Source organism: Sorex araneus, chromosome 2 (assembly GCF_027595985.1).
Source record: "Sorex araneus isolate mSorAra2 chromosome 2, mSorAra2.pri, whole genome shotgun sequence".
NCBI lineage: Eukaryota > Metazoa > Chordata > Mammalia > Eulipotyphla > Soricidae > Sorex > Sorex araneus.
In genome coordinates, this window is record NC_073303.1 from 52675580 (window position 1) to 52693677 (window position 18098).

Here is an 18098-nt window from a genome sequence, read left to right on the forward strand (position 1 = left end):
TTTGCCTTCCTAACTACCTCTGCATCCTCTGTCCCTCTCATTTCACTTATATAACGTCTCTTAACCTAAAAAACATAAAATAATTTTGCTGCATGTTTGTCTTGCCTCTAGACTAGAGACTGTTTTTGAGCCAGCAGCTCCAAAGCAGTGCTCAAGTGTTCAAAGGGCACGATCCTGACTAACCCACATAGCAATATCGTATGGCATTGGTGATGTGCAGTCTGGTGGTGCTTAGGGGTCTCCAAAGGTAGTGATGGTTGTGCTCAGACCCCCTGGCAATGCCAAGATCACACTCAGGAACAAGCATTCCAGCACGTTCTCTCATCCCTTCGGCTCTTTCCCAGGCCTCTAACAGATGCTCTAACAGATGGTTGGTGTTAGGCTTTGGGGACCCAACTGCCATGACACGTGGCAGGACTCAGGGCTTGCTTTGGGCTCGGGGGTCACTCCTGGGACCAGATCACTTCAGGGACCAGATGCTTCGGCCATGCACAAGGCAAACTTCTACCTGCTGTACTATCACTCCAGCCCTTACCAGATGATTCTTTAGGCCAGAAATTCTATACAGACTTGCTATTCACTGAGCACTTTCTAAAAATACATAAATTTATGGTGCTTAATGCATTCATGAAGTAAATACTAGTCATTCGTGAACAAATACTAGAAATAAATAAATGTCCGATGTCCAATTAATTCATGAAGTAAATACTGTAGCACTGTTGTCCCATTGTTCATCGATTTGCTCGAGCGGGCAACAGTAATGTCTCCATTGTGAGACTTGTTGTAACTGTTTTTGGCACATCGAATGCGCCACAGGTAGCTTGCCAGGCTCTGCTGTGAGGGTGGGATACTCTCAGTAGCTTGCCGGGCTCTCTGAGAGGGACAAAAGAATCGAACCCTAGTTGGCTGTGTGCCAGACAAACACTCTACCCGCTGTGCTATCACTCCAATTCGAAGAAGTAAATACTAGAAGTAAATACTAATCAGAAGTGAATAACAGACATCTAGGAATGCTTTTAAACTAATTTCATCTTTTAGATTTTTAATTCACAGGAAAAGTGCTATATACATTCATGTATGTGTGTGTGTTTGTATGTCTATTTATACGCCTTAGAAGAGTTTTAGAACCAAATCAGATATAATGCTCAAATATCTTGAGAATTGATTTTTTTAGCTGTTAATGGATAGGATTTTTGGAAAAAGGTACTCTGTTAAAATTGTACCTGTAACTGTGGGGATAATAAAGGTAGCAGGGCATAGAATCTCTGTTTTTTAATGAAAGAATGGCAATCATAAGTTGAAATACTGACTCTGAAGCAAAACTTATTTTTTATTATTTCTTTTATATAATAATGCCAGTTTCCCAGCAGCTGCCGAATGGATATACTGTCATAAAATGCCCACACCCTAATAGCATTAGTTGTTGAGTGGAGTTATTTCTATAGAATAAATCTCTATTCCTGACTTATGTATTAAATAATATTGACCACAAATCTCTAACGCCATTGAAATACTGTTTATTGCCTCTGTAGAAATAATTTGCTTGGATAAATCCTCAAAAATGTTTCATGGGAAAATATATCTTTGAGCAGCATTTATTCTGAGATATGCTAAAACCATCTTCAATGCTGTCTCATAATTGAGATTTAAAAGTAAAATATTAGCAAAATTAGGGTACATTATTAATTTTAAGAACTAGAATATGTTACTAAGGGTACATTATTAATTGTATTTCACTTCATTTCAAACATTAAATGTTTGAAAACCACAAAGGTATTTAGATAAATGCCTTTTTGGGGGTGGAGGTTGTGTGCCACATCTGATGTGCTAAGGCTTACTCCTGGTTCTGTGTTCAAGGATCACTCCTGGTGGGCTCAGGGGACCATCTGGGGTGCTGGAGCTTGAGGCTGAGTCTGCTTCATACAAGCTAGTGCCTTATCTACTATACTGTCTCTTCAGCACCATGAGAGGATGCATTTTTTAGCAATATTTTAATTCACTATTAGCTTTTATTTTGGTCTGAAATATACTCAAAGGAAGATATTACTTCTTAAGTTTCTCAATGAATTGGTGACATTAAATTGAATATATAAAATTAAGGGACTTTTGGGGAATAGAGTGATTTTAAACTGAATGGCACTCCTAATATAGCAAGTCCTATTTGCTTCTAGAAGCCTCACAGTAGCTCTCAGAGTGTGCAGGGTCCTCCCTGGGTGCTCCCGAGCCGAGGGTGCCATGGGCTCGGAGTCGGCAGTGCTCAGGCCTCCTACAGACAGTCCAGGCCTGTGTGATGGCATTGGGGGCCTCACCCATCAGGGACCCTGGTGTTGCTCAGGGACCATGTGGGATCATAGGTGCCCCCAGGGATCCAGTGGGGCTGGACGCATGCAAGGTGCCTACCTTAACCACTTCACTGTGTCTACAGCCCCAGAGTGCAGAGCCCTGAGCACTGTTTCCAGGAGTAAGTCCTGAGCACTTCCGGGTATGGCCTCCAAAACAATTTTTTGTTTTGCCTTTTGGGTTCCAAGGCTCTCAGGAATCACTCCTGATGGGCACAGGGGACTTTGTGTGGTGCTTTGAGTTGAACTCTGGTTGGCACATGCCAGGCAGGCGTCCTACCCGCTGTGGGGTCACTCTGGCCTCCATTTACTCTTACCTGTTATCAGACCCGCATACATTAAGGAACACCTCAGGGTTTCCATCATCAGCTGTCAATGAAATATCGTCAGAGTGAAGGAGGAGAACAGGGGCAGGAGGCAGTGCTGGTGTTAAGACGCACAGATCCGGGGGACAACCCCCTCTGATCCTACACGGCAGGATCTTTGGGGCGATACAGAATGCAGAAATGGAAGCCCCCAAACACACTCAGGTGTGGGCCGGGAGGACCTCTGAACCCTGCAAGGTGGCCTGAGAAGTCCCTAAGGCCGAGAGACCCAAGCAACTCACGTCCTGGGACAGTCACCTCCAACTTCCTGCCAGACAGACCACGAATCCCCATGACTCCTAACTTTGCATCCATGGGTTAAATTCTTAACCTAAGTTTGCATCCATGGGTTAAATTCTTGCTTGTGGTTTAGAATCCATTTAATGTATTACAGTATTCAGTTTGCTAGTATTTTATTAAGTATCTCTGCATCTGTTTCCATCAAGGATTTAAGTCACTGGCTTTTTCTTTTCCTAATGGGGTCTCTATCTGCTTTTGGTATATGGATAATTTTTGCCTTGTAGAAAATGTTCTGTGGGGGGATTTGATTTCTTCAAATTTCAGGAAGAGCCTGAACAAATTAGAAATTTCGCCCCTTGAGGTTTTATTTTAAAAAAATTATTATAGCACCAGGCTGGAGCAATAGCACAACGGTAGGGTGTTTGCCTTGCACACGGCCGACCAGGATTCAATTCCTCTGCCCCTCTCGGAGAGCCCAGAAAGCCACTGAGAGTATCTCGCCCACACGGCAGAGCCTGGCAAGCTACCCGTGGCGTATTCAATATGCCAAAAACAGTAACAACTACTCTAACAATGGAGACACTACTGGTGCCCACTCGAGCAAATTGATGAGCAAGAGGATGACAGTGACGGTGATTATAGCACCGTGATTTATAAAGTTGCTCATAATGCAGCTGTTTCAGGAATTAATCTTCTGACACCAATTTCATCATCAGTGTGACCGTCCCCACACCAGTGTGCTCAGCTTCCCACCCACCTCCCGAGCATGCCCTTAGCAGCACAAAGCATTGCTTCATAGTCACTTCATAGTACTTAATTCAACAGAACGGCAAATGGGATTATCAAGAAATAGGTCGGTAAGAGGCAATTCGCAATCATTGTACTAGCTCACCTGCTGTTGAAGCCATTGCCGGAGGATTTACTGGGCGGGTTGGGCCTTCTGAATGATGGTTTCGCCCCTTGAGGTTGGCGTGTCCATGTGACTTTCCTGTCACCTCTGCTGTGCTCCTGTTGGACTGTCAGTGCTATGGAATTCGGAGGCATCATGCAGCCACACGTGCTCCAGGAGCCTTGAGCTGGACAGTCTGGTGAACCAGAGGACGTACTTGCAGGCCTCTTCAACATTAGTTGTGGATCTGGCCCTGTTTTCCTTTGTGGTGGTGGTGGGTTTGGGGCCACACCCAGCAATGCTCAGGGGTGACTGCTGGCTCTGCGCTCAGGCATCACTCCTGGCTATGCTTGAGGGATCACAGGGGCTGCCGTGGATAGAACCCCAGCCTGCTCTCTCCGGCTCCTGAGCTGGTGGTTTTTATGCTGCAGGCTGCTGGGCCTTGCACCAGGGACGGGGCATCTGTCAGCCTTGGTTCCAGGAAGGACCCAGACCTAGCCAGGAGTCTGGTACACCTGGAACAATTCAGCAGCTTGGCGTTCTTCCAAGATTAGCTGGCATCAATTCCTGACCTGACACAAGGCCCAGAAGCCCCTTCCTCGCACCTGACAGCCTCCAGCATAGAACAGAAGTAGGTCTTTTATAAAGATTTGGAAGCTAATATGGAAATTCATAACAATGAAGCATTCGTTAGGGAGCAAGAAAAGACCCAAGTAAATTATCTAAGTGCACAGCTTAGGGAGATAGAAAAAAGGAGCCCAAGGCAAGTGTAGCAATAAAACTTAGAGAAATCTGAATCAATTCAAGAAAAAATAAAACCATATGATTATATCAATAAATGAAGACAGAACTTGATAAGAACCAACACAATTCATGATTTGAAAAAGAAAACCTCTATAGAATAGCAATAGAAGGAAACTTATTCAATATAGTTAAAGCTATTTTCCATGAACCCACAGGTAAAAATCATACTTATGGTAAAAATATTAAAGCCTTATCTCTACACAAGACATGGTTTCTCACTCGCACTGCAATTTTTCAATTTATCATTAAAGTCCTTTTTATAGCAATTAGGCAAGAAAGATATTAAATACTTCCAAACTGGAAAAGAAGTGAAATTTTCACTATTTTCAGATTTAGAAAACAACAAATTTTTTACAAAAACCCTAAGATCAATAATGTTATATAGTAATTTGGCAGACTACAAAATTAACATGCAGAGATCCACAGTATTCCCATAAATATGCAATGTAATAGAAGAGAGAGAGAAAATATATATGTCACATTCAGTCCTGTATCTCAATAAACAAATATCTGGGAATCAACAGGAGACTCGAGAGATATATAAGGAAAACTATAAATCACAACTTAAAGACGTACTAAAGGCACAAAAATATGGAAGCATATAGATTTGAAGGAATACCATTGTCAACATGACAATCTCTATAAATATATCATTAGATTTATAAAGGCATAGATCAGACATTGGTGAAATTGAGTCTCCCTTCTCTCCTCTCCTTTCTCTCAACACATGCACTATTATTCCTATTTATTGAGAACTTACCTTTAAATTATCAATTGTTCCTTAAAGGTTTTTATCTTTGTCGTGAACTCTTATGTAAAATCTGTAGTAGAGGATCTGAGTCACTTAGGGAGTATAAAGGGACAGTAACTTTATTGATTAAAATCATGAAAATCAGGAGCTGGAGCGATAGCACAGTAGGTAGGGCATTTGCCTTGCACATGGCCGACCCGGGTTCGATTCCCAGCATCCCATATGGTCCCCTGAGCACTGCCAAGAGTAATTCCTGAATGCAGAGCCTGAAGTAACCCCTGTGCATCGCCAGGTGTGACCAAAAAATAAATAAATAAAATAAAATCATGAAAATCAGCATTATTGTGATTATGTTCCCTTAACTACAATAAGGTTGCACTTAATAAGAATAAATAAAACTTTAAGTAGTTTTATGTAAACTTTAATATCTAGGTTTTGAAATCACCAGAATTTATACTTTTTAAGGTGACTTGACTTCAGACTGTTAGAACTAAAATACAGGAGTTTGATTCTGTTTCAACAGAAATATTTGTCTGTGCGTGCGTTCAGCAAATACTGATTGTATTCAACAAATACTGAATCATATATTCACAAAGATGCCAGATATTTAGTGAAGCAAACAATATTCTATGATTGCATGCACTTACTTTTCAGGGGAAGCAAACAGAGCAAGCAAAAGTACACCCAAAAGAAGTATAAATATATAGGTACTTCTAAGTGATGTGGAAGAAAAAATCACGGAAAATATTTAAAATAAAATAATATTTCCTATCTTTAATATACTACCCCTGAGCCTAGAGGGTTGAAACAAATGCTAACTTCATTTTATTCTTTTTTCTCATTCTGATATATTTAAATGATTGATTTTCTTTCTTCCCGGTCCTTTCCCTTATTTCCGTAAGTTTGCTCTGGGGTGTGTTTTTCCCTCCTTGCTGTTCCACAGCTCAGGGCTCACACACTCGCCGTGAAGGTGACTGGGTCTCCAGCCTACTGGGCCAATGCGTTTGGAGATGGTGCCACATGCTTTTAGCCTCAGTTTACAGGGCTGCCCTCCTGTGCAATTGTCCAAACTCTCTTTTTTTTTCTTTTTTTAAGCTGAAGGCATCAGTAGTTTTAGAGTTTTTCTCTTGCTGCTTCGCCCACCATCTAAAGCAAAAATGCCTCAGTGGTAGAAGAAGATTTGTTTTCTTAGTTTGGAACACAAATTTGCTGAAATAACATACATATGTAAACTTTTTTGTAAGTCTGATCTTTTAGATGAGCCAACTGAGATTTTTTTCACAAGCACCATTGTGTGCAATATTCACAGGTTACTTTCTGTTTCTTCACACTTACCATGAGACAAATTAAGTAAAAAAGTAAAAGGAATTTACAGAATAATTTGCATGTTAAAACTGAAAGTTTTAATTTAAAATTAATCTAAAATTATACCATTTTCAGTCAGTACTAAGGTACTCTAAAAAACTGCCACTGGTCTTAATTAGTAAACATTCCATTGGACAAAGGTTTTGTAATATATTTAATTTATTTGACCTGGTAGGACATTTTAATTTTGTGACTAAAGTTTGTACATAACTTACCACAGACTAAATTATTTCTCTGAAGATTGAGTGTAATTGAGCTTAACTTAGACAAAATTCATTAAATTATTCTAATGAAATTTTACATATTATATACAAATAATATGTAATGCAAAATTTATATATTATTTGTAACATTATTGAAGATATTTTGATGCATCCATTATTGATTCATAATCTGTTTTTTTTTCTGTATGCTTCAATAGATAAATTTAAAGGGATTATATGGTCAAGAAAGTACAGATTATTAGTCTATAACCTCAGCAGAGTTTATATTGTATAAGAATTTAAAGATTTTGAGATTAACTACCTTTCAAGATTAACAAAATCTTGGAATTATACCTATATACTACTTATGACTTCCGATAATTAAGTCCTTTAAGTGATATCAATGTGTTTAAGATATTGCACATAAAATTTTGGAAAGTTTTGATAGAAAATGTGAAGCAACTTTATTTATAGCTGTTTTTAAGCCATGATTTTATTATGTCAACATGTATTAATCAAAAAATAAATTTCAATAAAATTTTGGGAATCATATATTATCTAGTTCTCACTTTCATTCTCACTGATATTTTTTTGTTATTGCAGATTAAAAAAATCAACAGAAATTTTCCAGTAAACCAGCAGGTAAGACAAAGAAACACTCAAAAAGTTTGATTACATAATTGTTTTAGTTTCACTGTTATATAAGATAATCTTTAATTTTCTTTGAATTTTTCATTTTTTTTGTTTATTAATTTTTGGTTTTGGGTTCGACATAGTGTATGAGGCCTTTTCCTGGCTCTGCACTCAGGCTCACCTTTGTAACGCTGAACAGTTATACCAGGGGCCAGAGACCCAAACTGGGTCATCTGAATCAAAGCGAGTACCTTACCTGCTGCACAGATTCTCTGCCCCAAACATGTCAAGTTTCAAAATCTATTCTTTAGAAATATCATTTATATTATTGTAACTTCCCAACACATACACACACACACATACACTAGTTCAGAAATTCCTTCAGAACAGCTTTAGAGAACTTGGTCCGCCTACTATTCTCCGAACTTTGCTTTTGATCACTAAGTAACCTCTGTCTCCTACTTTCAGGAGCTCAGGTCTGCACCAAGCTGATGAATGAGATGAAGAGGTTGGGGAAACACGTGTGTACGTTCTGCAGAAATGTCTTACCTGCAGCTTAGCCTTTGTTCTAGGTGCAGACAACTGACTCAGACCCCCGAACTCCCTGATTTTATGATCTCAGCTGGGAAAGTCCCTTTGTCCTGCTATTCCATCCCAGCTGATTCTCACGCCAAATGTTGCATGGTGAAGTCTTAGGAAATACAGCTGAAAATTTCACAATGCTAGCACAGAGAGAAATTTTCATTAAAGACAAATGATTCAAATAGAAAATCATCAACTGTGATTTTGATGGTCACCATGCCCACCAATTGACATGCCATTTTAGAGTCAGATACTTAAAATTGTAGATCTACATGTTTGGGATTTCTGACACAAATTCAAATATTGATTAATCTTAAAAGAATTATTTGCCATCATTTGCAATTATATTTTTCACATTTTATAACCCAAATGTGTGAAGCAGTAATAGTTACTATAGTTTATGGAAATGCTTCTTGTCCTGATGATCCTACAGATACTTATTTATTACAGCTATATTAAATACTTTTATCTATTTCACCCTGCGAGCTGCATAATTTCTCTTCATTTCTGCATTTATGTAGGTTTTACTACTACATAAATAATGGGGTGAGAATAATGAGTGATGTAAATGAGAATAATGAGTGATGTGAATGAGAATCTGACAAATGTATATGTAAATAAGAATACTTATATTTTAACCTTAACAAACATTGCTGTCCATTATATTAATAGTGTTATTAATTATACAAAGTCTATTTTTTCTACCACCAATGTCCCCAGGTTTTCTTCTGCCAAACCCCAGCTTGCCTCTATAGCAGGCACATTTCTTCTCTGTCTCTGTTTCTGTCTCTCTCTATCTCTGTCTCTGTCTTTCTGTCTCTATCTCTCTGTGTCTGTGTCTGTGTGTCTGTCTTTCTCTCTCTCTCGCTCTCTCTCTCTCTCTCCCCTCTGTCTCTGTCTGTCTCTGTCTCTCTCTCCCTCTCTCTCTCTCTCTGTCCCCCTTCCTTTACTCTGGTCACTGTGGTCTGCAGTACAGGTACTGAAAGGTCATCAGGTATATCCCTTGACCTTCTTTCACCACTCAGTCTTGTCCAGACTGACCATTCCTAGCTATTGTTTTCACAGCCGTCCCTTCTCTATTCCACCTGTTGTTACCTATCACTTGAATCCTCATGTTTTCTCCCATCCTTTTGGCTGTTCCTCTTACTATTCCTATGAGCAATCATAACATTGCTATAGCCGAATCCCGGACATCCTTCTCTCGGTGATGCCAGCTTTCCCACCTGGGCCTTCCAAACTCCACCACCCTCTACTCTAATCAAGTATTGGTCTATTTTTATGCCATCACCTTAAATGCTTGTTTGTTTGTTGTATGCCCTTTACTCTGTTTAAGTTCTTGATCGGTTAATTTTAGCATTCCCTCACATTCCCTACAAAGCTTAATTGACCCAGCGTCTCCCTTGGGGGTCACCTAATTTAAATTAAGTTCAATTTGAATAAAAACAACATCAGTTTTATCCTTGAGCTAAATACGCTAATGAAAAAACAAACAGGTATGATTTTCACATTAAATACATAATTAATGACCCCAGAAAGATGCCCAAAGTTGTTTGCAATTTTTTTCTATCTTTACCTTATTCATTATTTCCTTTTCTTTTAAATGAATTTCTCTCTTTAAGCTTTCAGTACACTGTCTATCTCCTCAGTCTCAGAAGACATACTTTTCTTCTGGATTCACTGAAATTAGAAATCAGTGCAAAGACACATCTGGCCCCTCCTTGCGTCTCTGTTTGTCCCACTGCTGTCCTGGGTGGCCTTGCACCCCGTCCTTATCACTGTCACAGGAGCACGTGGCCCAGCCGTTCTCTCTCAGTCTCCACCAGAAAGTTTCTTTCACACGGAGATTGTTAGAACCATTCCATGATCCGTTCTTTTCAAGCAAACCTTTACCAAAGCAATTCTACAGAATAGGGATGTAGCTCAGTGGCAGAGAATTTGCACTGTATCTGAGACCCTAAGGTCAAGATGCAGCACCACCAGAAGCAGTGAGTAAATACAAATAAAATGAACGTTTATTCATGTCATCGGAGAAATACAGCTGTCACCATCTTTTAAGCCCAAGCTTCACGTGCATGCAGTTCTGCTAGGTAAGGGAAACGATGGTGCCAGTGAAATATTTTATACTAGTGGGAATGACATCGGTCAGAAATGCTGAGAATAGGGCCAGAGACAGTGTGGGGCAGGGGTCCTAAGGGAATTGCCTTGCACAGGGCCAGTCCTGTTTGCATCTGCATCAGCAAATACAGTCCTCTGAGCACTCCTGGGGTGTTCTCAGAACAGAGCCAGGAATAAGGTGCACTGTTATGTCTGACCCCTACACAAACAAAAAGTACCTGTAAGAATCAGTATTTGGGGAAATATGGTGTAAAAAGCACCTGTTTAAGCATGGGAAGGTTGCAGGGGTGGGGAGTGAAGAATAATATGGAGATTGTTTAAAAGGCAAATAATGGAAGTTCCGTAGGACTCTAAAATCACGATTCTTACATCTCTCCCAAGAATGCCAGTACGCTTATTTGGTGAGATGCACACATGCCTGTGTTCATTACTGAGCACTAAGGACAAAATTCGGGATATGAAAACAATCCAAATGTCCAGCAACAGAAATTGCAGTAAATATACACATTGTAATATGGACGTGAAATCTTGCCATTTATTCCAGTTTGGGTGTAACTGTTCCACTTTGCCTTCATTTTTTTTGCAACTTGGGTGCATCCTGTGAAGGGAAATAAGTTGGAGGGAAAAAAATATGTCCAGTGATCTCCTATGAAAAATAGAGACAAAATAAAGGAGCAGACAAACTCTTTTCCTTTATAGAGGACAAACTCTTGGCCTTTGGGTGCAGATTTGAGATTTTCGATGCGGGGACAGTGGGCAGAGGAAGACCTAGCACAGAGACGGGTCACAGAGGGAAACGGGGAAGAGCCTTGAGCACTTTCGCAGTGGGGCAGATGCGATCGTTTTCTTCATCAGAACAATAGATATAAACAAACCTATAATCATATTACCTAAGCTACATTTTTTGTAAGTAAGAGGAGAAGAAAAGAAGAATGACAACAGATGAGACAAATGTTTGGGAAGAACAGAAGCGAGAATAAGAGGAAAAAAACATAATGAGAAGTTTCCAACTATTTTTATTTCAATATCATTTAGTGAGAAAGACCAGAAAAAAAACACATGATATACTTGAAGTGATAATAACTATAAAGTTTATCTCACTGGATTAAAAAGAATTGATTTCTTTTTTGTTAATATTTCTTTTTTATTTCTTTTTTATTAATGTCACTTAAATTATATTTTAAGGGCTGGAGAAAGCTCCATGGGTAGGGCCTGCCCCACACAGACAATCAGGTTGGAGCTGACTGAGTTTCCCGCTGTGGGGTCCTGAGTGCAGAGCCAGGAGGAAGCCCCGATCAATGCACAGTGTGGCCCAAGACCAAGTCACCCTCCAGCCTCGCGTTCCCAGCTCCGTTAGTTGTGGTGCTCGCACCCCCTTGGCCAGAGACGGCCTGCAGAGCCAGGGATCATGAGCAGCAGAGCCGCCAGGAACAGAGACCGTGTTCCAGAACCCTCCAGCTGCATCCAAGGAGAACGGGCTCAGCCCCATGGTCTTACGCTTTGCGAGAAGGTGCTTTTTTCCATACGGCACCAGCTCCTGGAACTCCAGACATTCTCTCGGGCTCTACAGTGTTGGTTCAAGGGACGCCGTCTAAGATAACTCCTCGACCAGAGAGTCTGAGAGGACAGCACTGTGCTGTGGAGCATTCTGGAAATGTATCCTGACCGTTGCAGGAACTTAAAGAATGGCGTCAAACGTTTCCCTTGAAATGTGGGCCGATTTTTGGTGTTTACCATGTTAAAACTAAAATGCACAATAAATGATTAAAAGCTAAAAATAAATTTTTAGTGAAAAACACAAGATATTGTAATAAGTGAGAAAAACAAAAACTAAGTAGTAGAACTTTATCTACAGGAAATAAGAAGGAAAGCTGACCTGATGCTAGAAAAATAGACAGTACATAAGAAGGCTGCGAAATTTAATCAAAATGTGGTACCAGTCACACCATATTTACTTTTTCTTTTGTACATTTTTATTGTTTTTTTCTTTTTCGTCATACCTGGTGATGCACAGGGGTCACTCCTGGCTCTGCACTCAGGAACTACTCCTGGCGGTGCTCAGGGGACCCTATGGGATGCTGGGATTCGAACCTAGGTCTGCCGCATGCAAGGCAAACGCCCTCCCTGCTGTGCTATTGCTCCAGCCCCTCTTTTGGTACATCTATTGTTCATTATTGTATAATACATGCTATCTTTATAATAGTTCTTGTCTGATGTCAACCATTCCTGCTAGTAACACTATTAACCCAGTCGCTGTGGGAGGCTGTGGGACACCTCCTTTGTCCCCAGGGCTTAAGCCTGGCTCTGTGCTCAGGAGTCACTGTGGAGGAGCACAGAGGACCCTACGGAGTACGCAGGGGTCAAATCCAGGTCAGCTGCTTGCAAGGAAAGTGCGCTACCCACTACACTCTCTCCCAGCCACAAACCAATTTTTTCTTACAGCAGTTTTTATTTTTATATTTACTTTAATTCCTAAAAGGAGTTTAAATATTTTGGTGTTCTTTATAGAAACAGGGTGAGTTTTTAGAAAAATTTAAAACATTTTTGAGAGAGCAGTCAGTCTATTTATCTCAGTTTTAGAGGCATCACCCTTAAGTTAGTAAGAAGTCATCTAATGGTGCTAGAAATCCAATATTTGGTAAGGCTGTCCATTTCTGTGGGCAGGGTTTGTTACATATGATAGAAAACAAAACTACAATGCAAGCATTGTAGTCTTCTAAAGGGAAAATACATCATAAGTTAAAAATTGGTATATTTTTAAAAATTACTTTGTTGTAATTACAACATAGTAAAAAGACCTTAAGATAATATATAACTTAAAATAAAATTCATATGTGAATTTGTCAGTTTATATGCAGATGAAGAGTGGCATGGAAAATTCTGTGAATTTAAGTTATTACATTCAACATCTGCCAGTTCCTTCATGTGTGAAGGAACCGGCAGAGGAACCCAGGTGTGTGGGACCCGGGGCTGAGACCTCCAAGGCTGCTCGGATCAGGACTGGGCCTCCTCCGCCCAGAAATCCCATCTCCCAGTAGCTAGGCGGTCATACCCAGGGACTGCCCCCAGCGCTGTGTAATCTAGTCAACGGCCAGCATCCAAAGACTTAAAACCAAGCTCCCAGAAGCGATATTATAGCCTACTTCACCCTCTGGGAGAACCTGGAAAACTACTGGGAGTTTCCTGCCCACATGGGAGAGCCTGGCAAGGTACCCAAGGTGTATTAATATGCCAAAAACCAGTAACAAGCTGGGTCTCATTCCCCTGACCCTGAAAGAGCCTCTAGTATGGCATTGTTGGAAGGACGAGTAGAGAGGGGCTTCTGAAATCTCAGGGCTTGGATGAATGGAGACGTTACTGAGACTGCTTGAGAAATTCGACAATCAATGGGATGATGATGATGATGATGATGATGATGATGATGATGATGATGATGATGATGATGATGACATTCAAACTCGAAAAAGCACATTTTTCCCCTTCTTGGGTCACACCCAGCGATGCTTACGGGTAGTGCTGGTTCTGCACTCAGGAATCACTCCTGGCTGTGCTTGGAGAACCATATGGGATGCTGGGGATTGAACCCAGGTCGGCCGTGTGCAAGGCAAATGTCCTACCCTCCGTGCTATTTCTCCAGCCCCCCAAAAGCACAATTTTGCTCCTGTGCTGAAGATGGTAAGATGGATGTGCAGGGGCAGAAGCAGCAGATTATCCAGATAATGTAGCTGTGGTGTTAAATCTCTCCTTCATGGGCTGAAGCAGAGAGTGGGCACTGCGAGGGCCAGGGGAAGGGATGGAGTAGTCTCTCCAGCCCGTTTCTCTGCTCCCCTCACCCCTGTGAGCAGACAGATGGTGAGGAAAATGGCAGCTCCTTTAGCAAGGCAAGGACAGAGAACGAAGAGCAGACAGTGGGGACAGTGACCACCAGAGGGGCAGACAGAGCAGAGTCCCAGGGATGGTCCACAGACCTCCCCCCACGGGCATCTTGGCCCGTCTATTTCAGACAGTGCCACCAATAGCACATGACAAATACGCGTCTGTTTTTGAGGTTGATGTTTCCAGAGGTTTCCGACAAAAGTGTACCTGTGTGAACCACATTGTGTGATGACTGCATATGGCATATGTCTCTCTAATATGTCCCCTCCACATTCAATCCAATTACTCTTGACTAGGAGCCCTTGTATGGAGCCTTTGGGCTGTGTCTTGTTTGTTTTATTCCATTTCAGGACCGTGCCCAGTGATGCTCAGAGCTGACTTGTGGCTCTGTGCTCAGGGATCACTCCCGTTAGGCTCACGGGCCTGAATGGGCTGCTGGAAATAGAAACCCGGTTGGTCACATGCAAGGAAAGCGCCCAGCACACTTCCCTAGAGCCCCACAGCTTGGCACTCACCCAGTTTTACAATATGAGGACTCCCTTAATTTCGTTTCCGTTGTTCTCCCTGCTGCTGGGGGACATTCCTCCCCAGCAGGCTCACCATCCCCAGTATTGAGGCCCTGGAGCTCAAGGGGGAAGCGAGAGGGTGTGTTGGACAACACTGGGTTGCCCTTGCTGCTCCTGAAGGGAGAGTAAGGTTTATTGAGCCACTCCCACAACAGTGCAACTGAGGCACACCCAATTCCATCAGGCCCTAATAATAATTTCTTTTCTCTTTCCTTTATGTCATTTGCATGGTTCGTTTAGAAATGTCCTTTTTGTTTAGACGCAGGAAGACAGTCGATGCTATGCTATGTAACAAGGGAGCTAATTGACTCCAAAATAAATATTGACTCCTGAGCATCCATATTTACTTGACTTAAGCCCCAGTTGCCCTTAGTTCCTAGCACTCCAAGAGCAGGGTCCCGACGGGGGACTGGATGGACCCAGGACAAGCTGTGAGCTACCCTGGCATCACAATGGGCCAGGCCACAAGCCATGATACTTGACTATAAGTTAAGAGCACGGTCATGGATGGCGTCTCATCACAACCTTTGACATAATGACGTCAGGTCACGTCTCCAGAGAGGCGGTCAGCATGCTTTCAATTCGAGGTGTAGCGATCAAACATACTTCTTCAGGGTCTCACAGGAAATTGCCCCTCTCCACAACATATTCTCAGAACCTATGTTTCCATAGATATTTCTCCAGGTGCTTTTATTTTTATGGTCCCTTACAAGACTGTCATTGTGCTAATGTCTCTTTAAAAGAAATCTCAATAAAGTGAATTTCCAGGGAAAATTTCTGTGGAAAAAGTCCCCAGATGAGCTTTATGTACTGAGAACTCTGAAACAAGCCAAAAGAAGCAATCTTCATTTTCGGTAGGAGGGCACGTGCCTGATTGTGCGTTTACAAATGAACCTATTGTCGTTTTTTATCAGCTGAAGAAACCATCTCCTTTGCCTTTTGCCAGCTGCTTCCCTGAAAACCACTGCTGATCCAGCAATCACTGTAGCAGCACAAAGCCAAGTTACAGAATGGGGGACCAAGGCAATTACCCTGATTTGTCATCACAAAGGGTTGGCTATAAAAGCTTCTTGCAAGACACAGAAATTAAGCAACTTGGAACTACGCCAGGGTGTTTTGGAGAGTAGCAATCAGAAAAGAAAAGACACCAATGTCAGCACAGAGAGCAGGTAGACTGGACAGAAGGAATCCAGGTTGTTAGGGGGAAGTAGAATAGTTCCTTCAGGCAACATATGCAAGTGTTATCCAAAATACGTCTTCATCTCCAATGAACTTTTCTCTGGCAATGAAGTTGATTTGAGGTCATCCTGATGCAAGATTAAATGATAAAAGTTTCAATGAAGATTTTCTTTTGCTAAGATCTGTCTTTGCATGTTTTTGCATATGAAGTTAACATTTGTTGGTGATCTGAACCCTTCTCTACTTGCCTAGGGATTTATTTGTTCCTCTGTTACATGCATTGGGAAATGGCAGCAAACTAAGTACAAACTAAGTACACACTGCAATAAAGTTAGTAAGAATAACCTGGAGAAGAATAAAAGGGATAACAGAAAAAAATAAGTAAAATATATTTTTTGAGTATAAAATCTCAAGGGAGAGGAAAATCATCAAATCAGGGAAGGGAAGATAAGAAGATTGTGTCTCAGGTGCTGTACAGATTGATAAAAATAATTGACCTCAGTCAGAAAGAAAGTGAGAAGTGTATTAGGGTCCACACATCAGCCTGGACGCCCCGGAATAGATGCAAGTGCCCTGGACTCACATTCACAGGGCAAAGAACTCATGTAAGGTTGTTTCCTTGTTGATGTTCTGTTCTATTGATCTGTGCATTGATGAAAATTGGGTGTTAATATTTCTCACTGTGTGTTGCTTCCTGTGTATATTTCCTTGTCTACTCGTAGCTGCTTTATAAATTTTGCTTCTTCTTCATTTGCTGCAAATACATTAAAAAGAACCAAATCATATTAATATATAGATCCTTGAGCCAGCAGGCAATGCCCATGCCTGCCCCTTACTACTCTAACTTGAGTACTATCTGGTCAGATACAAGTTTGCCTATGTCAGCCCCTATTAGCGTACCACTAGCTTGCATGATTTTTTTCTCAGATATTCACTAAGCCTGTGTTTATAATTACAGAATATATGTATATGTGTATATATGTATATACACATATATGTTCTAAAACAACATTTGCACCAGATAAAATCAGCAGTAAAAATTAAATTCTACTTGTTTCAAATGAACAGTTGCTTCTCGTTGGCTACTAGGCTGGCATTGACTATGCGGGGACCAAAAAATTGTTTGGACACTTGTTAATTCATAGGTTTCTACTCACTTGGATCACTTGTCATCCCGTTGATCTTCAATTTGCTCGAGCTGGCGTATAGGTTTCTATTAGAGGCATTTTATAGCAATTGCAGAATTGTTAAATATTAAATTTAACTTGACTCATTTCTGCCTAATGGTGACCTGCTAGTCATAAAATATCTTATATAAAGGAGCGGGGAAATGCAGAATGATAAAAAAAAAAGTTGTCAACAGTACAACCAAAATAAGATATATAATGGATGTACTTTTAGATATGCCTGCTACATAGGTGTTAGTTAGATGACCAAAATGGCATATAAATAAAATATCAGAATGTCATATTTATTTGCTAAATATGCATATATTTTATCTGCCATAAACTACTTTTCAAAGAAGTGATTAAAAGAGAAATGGCGGGGCTGGAGCGATAGCACAGCGGGTAGGGCATTTGCCTTGCACGTGGCCAACCCGGGTTCGATCCCCAGCATCCCATATGGTCCCCTGAGCACTGCCAGGAGTAATTCCTGAGTGCAGAGCCAGGAGTAACCCCTGTGCAGAGCCAGGTGTGACCCAAAAAGCAAAAAAAAAAAAATAAAAATAAAAATAAATAAAAGAGAAATGGCTTATCTCTCAACTTTTCTGAAAAGTCTTGGAAATTGAAAATTAATATACTATATTTTTAAAGGGAGATATAGTAAGCCACATGGGTATTAATTAAATAAATTACTTCTCTTTGGGCGGCTGGAGCAATAATGCAGCGAGTAGGGCATTCACCTTACACACGGCCGACCCAGGTTCGATTCATCCACCCCTCTCGGAGAGCCCGGCAAACTACTGAGAGTATCTTGCCTGCATGGCAGAGCCTGGCAAACTCCCCATGGCATATTCAATATGCCAAAAACAGTAATAACAAGTCTCACAATAGAGATGTTACTGGTGCCCGCTGGAGCAAATCAATGAGCAACGGGATGACAGTGACAGTGACAGTGACTTCTCTTTAACTTATCTTCTTTACCTACTTAAATATCACAGTCTAGGCACATAGCCCTATTTATCAAAATT

General features: G+C 41.0%; 1 protein-coding gene across 1 annotated transcript in view; it reads left to right on the forward strand.

The window, feature by feature from the left end:
• The window catches only part of SNTG1 (syntrophin gamma 1), a 407706-nt gene that overhangs the window by 319272 nt on the left and 70336 nt on the right, over positions 1 to 18098 (forward strand). The window contains exon 13 of the mRNA XM_055126797.1: positions 7560 to 7598. Coding sequence (XP_054982772.1) covers positions 7560 to 7598 — 39 coding nt within the window. The remainder of the gene's footprint in view (positions 1 to 7559; positions 7599 to 18098) is intronic.